This window comes from Bos taurus, chromosome 5, assembly GCF_002263795.3.
Source record: "Bos taurus isolate L1 Dominette 01449 registration number 42190680 breed Hereford chromosome 5, ARS-UCD2.0, whole genome shotgun sequence".
Classification (NCBI taxonomy): domain Eukaryota; kingdom Metazoa; phylum Chordata; class Mammalia; order Artiodactyla; family Bovidae; genus Bos; species Bos taurus.
Window position 1 is genome coordinate 68,743,508 of NC_037332.1, and position 10,282 is coordinate 68,753,789.

General features: G+C 43.5%; 1 protein-coding gene across 3 annotated transcripts in view; it reads right to left on the bottom strand.

Moving 5' to 3' along the window:
- APPL2 (adaptor protein, phosphotyrosine interacting with PH domain and leucine zipper 2) overlaps window positions 1-9,735 on the bottom strand; it is a 51,885-nt gene extending 42,150 nt beyond the window's left edge. Inside the window, exons 1-2 of one of the 3 annotated variants that reach the window (XM_010805165.3) lie at window positions 9,473-9,734; window positions 1,420-1,518 (exon numbers count right to left, since the gene is read on the bottom strand). In XM_010805165.3, the coding sequence (XP_010803467.1) occupies window positions 1,420-1,518; window positions 9,473-9,526 (153 nt within the window). In that variant the 5' untranslated portion in view covers window positions 9,527-9,734. Of the gene's footprint in view, window positions 1-1,419; window positions 1,519-9,472 lie in introns of all 3 variants that reach the window. The other 2 variants (NM_001046206.1, XM_010805164.4) reach the window with 2 other exon arrangements.
- Window positions 9,736-10,282: the final 547 nt, after the last annotated feature.

Sequence of the window (10,282 nt, forward strand, 5' to 3'; positions counted from 1 at the left end):
TCACACACACCCCCACAAACATCCAGCTCCTCTTCCTGTGCTCTCCCAACTATGCACCCTGTCGTTCAAGTCAGAGACCTGGGCTTCATTCTTGATTCATTCTTCACTGACCTGACCCCTTCACATTCAGTCAGTCACCAATCTGCCTCTTCCTGTTGCCACTGCCCTAGCTCAGGCTACCACTCTTATGTGTAGTAGTTAAGAGTCTGGGCTTTGGCTTCAGGCTGACTTGCTCTGCCATGTATTAACAGGGTGGACTTGGGAAGTCACTCATATGAGAATCCTTAAATCTCCTGACCTAGAAAATGAAGAAAACAGTAACAACACTCACCTCACAGAGTTGTGAGTGAATTTAAATGAAATGATTACAGGTAAAAGCCTCTGAAACTGTGCCTGGACCTTAAGAAGTAGTCAATAAATTTCAACCGTCACAATCATCCTCCTTTTGGGTGTCCAGCACAATCCTCCGGGTTAGGCACCCTTTCTCTCCCAGCACCTCTACACTCTTTGCTAACTGTTTTGTCTCCCAACCCAGCTGTAAGCTCCCTAATGGCAAGGACTGAGTCTTTTTCCCATATATGATATGAACGAATGATTAATAAAACAATGATAATAAGTGATTATATATGAAGAGTAAGTATGTAATAATAAATGACTACACATGACTACTAATATACACTATTATACACTGAATGTGGTATTTATTTAGAGATCATAGGTGAGAAAAAGAAACAATAACACAGACAGATTTAAGTCAGCAAGGAATTAATAATGAAACCGGTTGCCATAATATTTTGACGTGTAAGGTAACAAATTTTACTTTTAAGTAAATCTCAAGTTTTATCCTAGCAAGTAACATACATAGGCAATTCTTGATCTTAAAAAGATTCACTTTTGCTACTCAGCAATTTATTTTCCATGGTTTTGCAAGATAAAGATACTTGTTCCTCAAAACAAAGAACCACCCAACTGTTCTAGAACTGTGACTCAAATCTTTTCAGAGGAAGCACTTGAAAAAACATCTCTATGCGCCTGCACTGACATCTAAGACTGATATTTATGAGAAAGAAAAGAGCCATGCCTCAGAATACTGAACCCACTCATTCACAAGTAGGAAGAGGAGACTCAAATGTTTCCCTTTGGGAGTGCATTCCTTTTTTTTTTTATTAAAAAGCAGTGATGTGGTACCTTTCTACTGGTTCTACTAGTTACAGGAAAATTATCCTCTTTCTTAGGCTATGAAAGCAAACTGTCCTTAGTTTTTTGAGATGAAGAGAAGAGAAAAACAATTGTGATTTTATTTCAAAAATTTAAAGGGGGGTGTTCTGACTCAAATCTCTTGACCTCCTGAGAGAAGTTCAAGGTGAGGGCAGAGGGCTCCTACTCTGTTCCTCTCCAGGTGAGTGGGCACGAGGATACCTGGGCTCCATAGACGCGCTGCATTGCTTGAAGCAGCTGGTTGGTATAATCTGTGAGAGTGCCGGCATCTTCCTCAAACACACTCAGTAAAGAGCGAGTCTGCAAGAAAAGAGGCCAATATTATTTCTAAGTGGAAAAGTTACAAAAGAAGTAAAACAAATACACACACACACAGAGAACTGGGAAGGAAGATGCCTGTTCTCTGGCTTTATTATTTTATTGCTAATACTGATACAAGTTGATTCCTGGAGCTTTAATTTAGAATTCCTTTTCTAATCCTTTAGACTACAGTGCAAGGCCAAACTGAATACAGTTCGAGTATTGGGAACAGAGAAGGAAAGCTGGTTTCTAAAGGGTTAAGACTCAAGGGCTATTATCTGTCTCGACTTTAGCCTCTACCTAAGCACCAGTGAAGTTCATCCAATAAAACAGTGTTAAAAAGGGCAGCCTCTCCCTTCAAGCCCATAACTCGAACTCAGTGTCAGTCCTGTCTGTGTACCTGGGGTGTGGTCACCCAGCACTGCATCATCTCAGTAGTTAACCATCTGTCTGGTTTTCTGCAATCTTGAGTGTCTTGCAGGAGTGTGTCATTCCTTCCGCTTAAGACACTACAGTCAATCTCCATGTCTTACGTCACATTCTAGTCAACCACATTTTTAAACTCATGGCCAGGAAATTTCGTGTACTATGGGCATGCCAGCAGAAGTTCTGGGCACAAAACTCAAATAGAAACTTAGGAACGCTAGCTCCATTCCTTTGGGAAGACTACTCAGGGTTTCAAGAACAGCTGAGCAATGTCTTAGATGAAAGGTATTTCCTATCATTTTCACGCAGAGTGCCTGATCTGCTGAGCACTAAGAAAATATTTATATATTGGAAGATGTCTAAAGAAGTATCACGGCATCACATAAGAGACCATGTCTGTTCAAGGGACTACTGTTAATGTGTCTAGCACAATGGGAAACATTAGTGACAATGGGATCTCTATTTCAGAAAACAACCCACTAGGCAGTGAACAGAGAGTAAACTACAGAAATGTCTTTAATAAGGTGATTCCAGGGCAGCTTACAAAGAACAATCCATTAAGGTGCATTTTTCCCTGCAAAGGAATTTCAATTCCTTCTTTCTTTTTCTAACTTATCTCAGGCAAGAGAACAATAACTGACCCCAAAGCATCCCCTAATAAACTAGAAGAGAAATCCAGGCGTTTGAATCGTCTGACCTTTGATTTTGTTGACAAACTCTGGGGCACTTCACAGCAGTACATATTATCCTGGCTTTGCCTGAGGTCTTTATGGCTAAAAATACCTTCTCTGAAACCAATGAACTCTCTTCAGTACCAATTCCTATCAACAGAAGGATCAGAACAAATAAAACAAAAATCATGGCTGTGACCCACTGGATCTTAATCCATCACTGCATGTCAATGAGTAGGTGAAAAACATTGATTTAGAATTCTTTATTATATCTCTTTCAAATATACTATTTGAAAAAAAGAAGATTGCTAGAAGATGTTTTTGGAACCTACAGTGACTAGTCCATTACTCTAGAGTCATTCATTCACGTATATACTTTAGCCTTCATCCAATATTGGATGATACACTGTGATGGGGATTCAGATTCAGCGATGTTCTCCAGAAGCTTATAGTCTATTGGGCCCTCTCAAAGGCTCTGCGATCCTCTTGGGACCATGTCAGTCCTGGGTCCAAATTCAGGCCCTAACACTAATTTGCAGGTAGCCCTAGAAGTAAAGAAAGTCCTTACGGTGCCTACCAGTGTCTAACACTAGCGGTAGCAGAGGATAGTGATCATGAAGCAGATAATGAACGTCAGTCGCTTATTACACGTTGGCTTCACATGTATGATTTCATTTCAACACTGTGGCAACATTATCTACACAGTTAACTACTGATGTAAACGTCAGCTAATAGGAGAGAGCCTTTCGGTACTCATGGTGTCAGCGATGAAGGAGTTCTTCAATGTTTATTATGATTCGGGTTCCTTTCTTTGCTATAACAGTATGTCTAAGAGAAAGAAAAAGAGCGATACAACTGGATCGAGACTATTTAATTTTTTAAAATACTACTCCCATCCATTTAGTTGAATCCTACTTACGGTTTTTAAAACTCTTAGGAACAAAACAGAATGGAAAATGAGCTGTAGGATGAAACGAGAGGGCTTGTATAAATATCCTCCACGAAGAGAGTAGAAAGAAAACTAAAAACTACCATTTACTCTGTACGTCCTATGTATCAGACACTGTGTCGAGCACTAAATACTACTTCATCTAATCCTTCCACCAACTTCATTAGATACCACAGCTAAACTACCCCTTTTACAGATGATAAAACTGAGGCTCATCAAGGTTAAGAAACCTCCCACAACTGGGAAGCAGCAGGGCTGCAATGTAAACCCAGGTCTGGCTGGCACCAATGGCCAACGTTGTTTCCATCACAGGAGTCTGCATCCGTCACCCAGCAAAGGTGGGTTTCATCAGTGGGCATGCCCTTTGGCCCACAGCTCCCAATCCTGTCTGGAGGCGGGATGCAGCCGTCTGGAGCTGGCTTCTCTTTGCTCATCCTACTGTCATGCTCTTACCTGTGATAACAGCCAAAGCTACATCACAGATCTTTTCTTTATATCCTGAACATGTTTATCATGATACTAAAACTGACAAAAACACTCCTATCTTCCCTTTCTACCTGAACGAGGCCATGATCATCTTGAAAAAAAATACCCAGCTATCTCAGACACTGTTTTAATATCCACAGTTATCAGCCATCTGTTTAAACTTATACATGGAACAACAGGAATGTTCTGAGATATGAAGAAGGAATAGGACCAGTCATAGGTACACTAGTTGCTGGAAAGTTCTACCAAAAAATCCAGAGGACACTGTTGCATATAATTATAAGGACAATAACAGCAATCATTTATGGAGTTACTGTAACATGCAAGCGTGGAGATATTGATACTTGATATATGTTACTTATTCTTCACAAGAATTAAGCAAGTATTTTATTCTGATTTTACATGTGCTGAAACACAAGCTCAGAGAGGTTGAGTCACGTGCTGGATCATGATTTAAATTCCATCCTTTCTCTACTACTCTATACTTTCAAGAGTATGCCTGGACAGAAGAACAAAACCAAACACCTCAGCCTTAGCGCCACACTACCTTCCATCTTACAATAAAGAAACCAAGTGTAATCTAACAAAATAGTCCTAAACATTTTTCACGCCTAAAAACAGCATCTACTTATATAATGGCACAATTTCAATAGCTGTGATTATAAAATTTATACACATGTATGTGTATATTTTATATGTATTTAAAATGTTTCAATATTTATCACATATAATATATACAAGTATAAATACTACATATATATATTTAAGGTAAAAACAAAACTCTTATTCCCATATTATGGGAGAGGGACAGAAATGTCTCAGTAGAACCAAGTCTACTGAAATAAAGATGTATTATAAACAAAGAGTACAGCAGGACAAAAGTCTTCCACAATGAAGACAAAACCACTAGGCAATGTTCTGACGCATCTTGCTGGAGTTAAAAAAGGCCTGGTTTCCCAGTTGGACCTCTCACTGCATAATCTCAGAACTTAGTCCTTAAACTGTCTGTGCTTCAGTTGTGCCAACTGCAAAGGAAACAAACATCCTAACAAAACAGCAAGCAACATCGCTTCACTTTATCTCAAAAGCACGCCACGTACAGGAAAAAGAATAGCCCCTGGAGAAGGGCAAGCTGCAGCAGCTCAAAGTTGCATTTGTGTTCCTATCACAGTAGTATTCACACAGTGCAGGAACTGCTGCTCTCCTTATCTGTCTCCCAGAACAGACTGTCAACCAACAGAGGGCAGGCATTCTTATCTGTCATTACATTCCAGCATTTACCAGCACTTAGCCAGGAGCAGGGGACTTTCCAGGTGGCTCTAGTGGTAAAGAACCCGCCTGCCAATGCAGGAGACAAAGGAGACACAAGTTCAATCCCTGGGTCAGGAAGAACCCTTGCAGAATGGAATGGCAACCCACTCCAGTATTCTTGCCTGGAGAATTCCATGGACAGAGGAGCCTGGCGGGCTACAGTCCATAAGGTTGTAAAGAGTCAGACACGACTGAAGTGACTTAGCACAGCACAGCCAGGATCAGAGGCTCCCAAACAGCAACAGAGACAAGTATCTTAATCCCTAAAACATTCTGTTGCTCATATAGCAGAGATCAAATTGTGAACATCCATTCGATCACTGAGAAAGCAAGTGAGTTCCAGAAAAACATCTACTTCTGCTTTATTGACTAGGCCAAATAAAGCCTTTGATTGTGTGGATCACAACAAACTGTGGAAAATTCTTCAAGAGATGGGAATACTAGACCACCTTACCTGCCTCCTGAGAAATCTGTATGCAGGTCAAGAAGCAACGGTTACAACTGGACATGGAACAACAGACTGGTTCCAAATGGGGAAAGGAGGACATCAAGGCTGTATATCGTTACCCTGCTTATTTAACTTATATGCAGAGTACATCATTCGAAATGTTGGGCTGGATGAAGCACAAGTTGGAATCAAGACTGCCGAGAGAAACATCAATAACCTCAGATATGCAGATGACACCAACCTTATGGCAGAAAGCAAAGAACTAAAGAGCCTCTTGATGAAAGTGAAAAAGTTGGCTTCAAACTCAACATTCAGAAAATGAAGCTCATGGTATCCGGTCCTATCACTTCATGGCAAATAGATGGGGAAACAATGGAAACAGAGAGATACTTTATTTTGGGGGCTTCAAAATCACTGAAAATGGTGACTGCAGCCATGAAAATAAAAGACACTTACTTCTTGGAAGGAAAGTTATGACCAACCTAGACAGCATATTAAAAAGCAGAGACATTACTTTGCCAACAAAGGTCCATCTATCAAGGCTATGATTTTTCCAGCAGCCGTGTATGGATGTGAGGGTTGGACTATAAAGAAAGCTGAGCGCCGAAGAATTGATGCTTTTGAACTGTGGTGTTGGAAAAGACTCTTGAGAGTCCCCTGGACTGCAAGGAGCTCAAACCAATCAGTCCTAAAGGAAATCAGTCCTGAATATTCACTGGAAGGACTGATGCTGAAGCTCCAATACTTTGGCCACCTGATGGGAAGAACTGACTCCTTAGAAAGACCCTGATGCTAGGAAAGACTGAAGGCGGGAGGAGAATGGAATGACAGAGGATGAGATGGTTGGATGGCATCACTGACTCGACTGACATGAGTGTGAATAAGTTCTGGGAGTTGGTGATGGACAGGGAAGCCTGGCATGCTGCCATCCAAGGGGTTGCAAAGAGTTGGACATAACTGAGTGACTGAACTCTTATAATATGTTGTGCAGGGCTGTGAACTATAAAGAAAAAAGGACGTGAACAGATGTATCTAAGGTCAGTGAACTGTTATTCAGCTCCTCTTGGATCACTGAGTTTAAACATAAGTTTCTGTGTTCATTAATGAATCCTATGCAACCAGGTTATTGGAGTAACCCGCATAAATACTCCACATAAAACAAGAGGAAACAAACAATAGATGGTTTCTTAAGAATGCTTCCTTTTAGTGAAATACTCTAGGTCACCGATGACAGAAAAGCCAGGTGCTAGGTGGCTGGGCTAACTTCAACAACACAGGCAGACTGCCTGAGTTCCAATCCTGGCTCTTCCATTCTATAATGTATAATCCTGGGGGCAAATTATTTAACTTCTCTGCTCCTTGGTAACTTTAATAGAGGACCTACTTCAAAAGATTGTTGGATTAGATGAGTTAATATACGTAAAGTATTGAGAACAGTGCCTGGCACTTAAAATGCATATATGATACAGGTGTCTGCTATGGTTTTTATTCTTTATAGATAAAACGAAGGAGTTGGATTAGATTCCTTCCAATTAGAAGTCTATGAATCTCTTGGGAGGAAAGCTGCATTAGGCACAGGCCCCACACAAGAACACTATGCTTTGATGGTTATCAGAGACCGTCCTAGAAGTTAGCTTCCTTTCAAACCTCACCAAGAAGCCTTGTAAGTGACACTCATGTCTCAAAAGCAATGACAAATTCATCGCATAAAGAGGAACCCTAAAGACGAATGACAAGGCCTCCATACCTCTTCTTCCTCAAGCATGATAAAACTTTAAGCCCCTTAAAGATCATCTGCTCCTCATTCTGCAGATGAGAAAAACCGAGCCAGTCACACCATTGGGCTCGTGCTGTCGCTCGGTCATGTCCAACTCTTTGCAACTCCGTGGAGTGTAGCCCACTAGGCAGCTCTGTCCATGGGATTTCCCAGGCAAGAATACTGGAGCGGGTTGCCATTTCCTCCTTCAGGGGATCTTCCCAATTCAGGGTTTGAACTGGGCCTCTTGTGTCTCCTGCATTGGCACGTGTGTTTTTTTTATCACTGTGCCACCTGGGAAGCCCCAGTCACAGGACAGGGATGAGGAATTCACCCAAATCAAATCATGAGTTAATGTTAGAGCCACAATTAGGACCTAGGTGTCCCAACTTGCTTGCCAGTCCTCCTTAGCCTGCCTCATAGCTGAGTACATCCTCAAAACACTCAGAACTAGTGCATATTCATTGATGTGAGAACCCAAAATTCCAAATGTTAACTCCTCCGTGAGGGCAACACTGAGATTCAGTTAGTGCAGCCTCTCTCATCTGGCTCAGCCATCACCATGCTCCATTAGGAAAGCAATGTATCTTTGCACCTCAGTTTCTCCAACTACAAAGCAAGTGGAAATCCTTGTTCAAAATGGTGGAAATCCTTGTTCAAAATGATAGAAATCCCACTTTATTATCTTCAGATCTCACATAACAGGTCTGAGGATGGACAAAATGACTTCTACCAAGGGCTTTTGTCCCATCAAAATGCCAGAAGTGCAGAGACTTCAAAGCAGTCTTTGAAAAAGTCAGACCTGAGGATGCCAATTAAAAAAAAAAAAAATCACAGCTTCCTTACAATTTCTTGACTATGTAAGGAAGATGACAAAGAAATGGGCACAAGATTTTAAGCACAGAGTCCTTTGATTACTAAGTCTGAAGTGGAGAGATGCAGAATAGGTAAGTTCATCAAAGGATCATCTCCAGGAGGCCCAATTACATTAAGAAGAAAATCGAAAGCAAAAAGGGAAGAGAAGTTGTGAGAGGAAAATAGTTTACTCTTAAAATCTTACTCTCATGTTTTAAGAGTTGAGATACTAGGGAATACAGAGCCTTACTTAAGTAACCCAGGGATGCAGAGCCACTAGGGTGAATAAGAAGCTGGGGAAACGTTAATGAAGGTGAACAAAGGTTCCCTGGGGAAAGGTGTACTGATTAGGAACTAAAGTCATTCTGCACTCCCTTTATTTACACACCAGCTTTCTGCAGAGCTCAAAGGACTTGAATCTCATCTGGGGAGTGCTAATGAAGTTTCCCTGTGCGACAAATGAGAGAGGTATTGTATTATTACAATTTCCTCTTCACAAATGGGAAAACAGGGCCAAGGGGAGTTCTGGCACCGCTGGGAAAGAGGTCGAGGCTCTCTGCCTCTCACTCTGGCCCTAAATCCACCAGGTCCCAGCATATCAGCAGCAGTAATAAGACTGACTTCTTACTCTGTGCCAGACATTACTCGCTAACAACTTTACAGGCATTTCTTTAATTCTAACAACTCTAGGAGGCAGGTACAATTATTATCCCTATCTTACAGATGACGAAACTGAGGCAGAAAAAGATTATCTGCCCGGGGCACCCGGCTAGTAAGCGGTGGAGCCCGGGTGTAGGCCAAGCAGCCCCGGTTTCAGCTGAGTTTGGAAAGGGGTCGGGATACAAAGACAGGGGGTTGCTTTCCCGGTGTCTCCAACTCTGCCTGAGGGATGCCATGTCCCGGAGCATCCCGGGTTCAGGACATTGGGCCGGGACCCGCCCCCTCCTTGCCCCCAAGGTGGCCCGGCGTACTCCCCGCCTCCACCCCGGGGCTGGAAGGGCCTCCTCGGCCTCAAGCCCTCGGGCGAGGGGGACCCGGGCGGCGGGAGGTACCTGGGGGCTGTCCTGCAACGCCTCCTCTAGCAAGAGCTTGTCCACAGCGGGCATGGTGCCGCGCGGAGAGCCGAGGGCCGGATGGAAGCACGGAGAGCGGACGGCGCGGCAGTCGAGGGTGCTCCAGGCTCAGGCGACGAGCGTGTGCTCTGTGCCCTGGGTGGCCCCGCGCGCGCCCACGCCTGGCCAGTGGCCGCCGCCGTCCGCCCGCCGGCCCTCCTCTCAGCCCAGCCCTCAGCTGAGCAGGAACAACAGGAAGTGTGGCGAGCGCCGACACGGCCACCGGAAGTGTGGCGGCCCCGCTTCCGCCAGCGCCCTTCTCTCGCGGGAAACCGCATACCCCCGCCGGGCTCCCAGAGAGTAGTGTGTGAGGGTTCGTGGTTAAGGGGCCAGTGCTTGAGCTCGAGAATGCATCTAAAGCCCAGGAGGGGGAACTCAAGAGCAGAAGTGAGTGAAAGTCGCTCAGTCGTGTCTGACTCTTTGCGACCCCATGAACTATTCAGTCCTTGGAATTCTCCAGGCCTTTGAGCTCGAGAATGCATCTAAAGCCCAGGAGGGGGAACTCAAGAGCAGAAGTGAGTGAAAGTCGCTCAGTCGTGTCTGACTCTTTGCGACCCCATGAACTATTCAGTCCTTGGAATTCTCCAGGCCAGAACACTGGAGTGGGTAGCCTTTGCCTTCTCCAGGGGATCTTCCCAACCCAGGGAGCAAACCCAGGTCTCTGCCTTGCAGGCAGATTTTTTACCAGCTGAGCCACAAGAGCGCAAAGATAAGGTTTTATCTGCTTGTGGTACCCAGACTTTTTGAGTA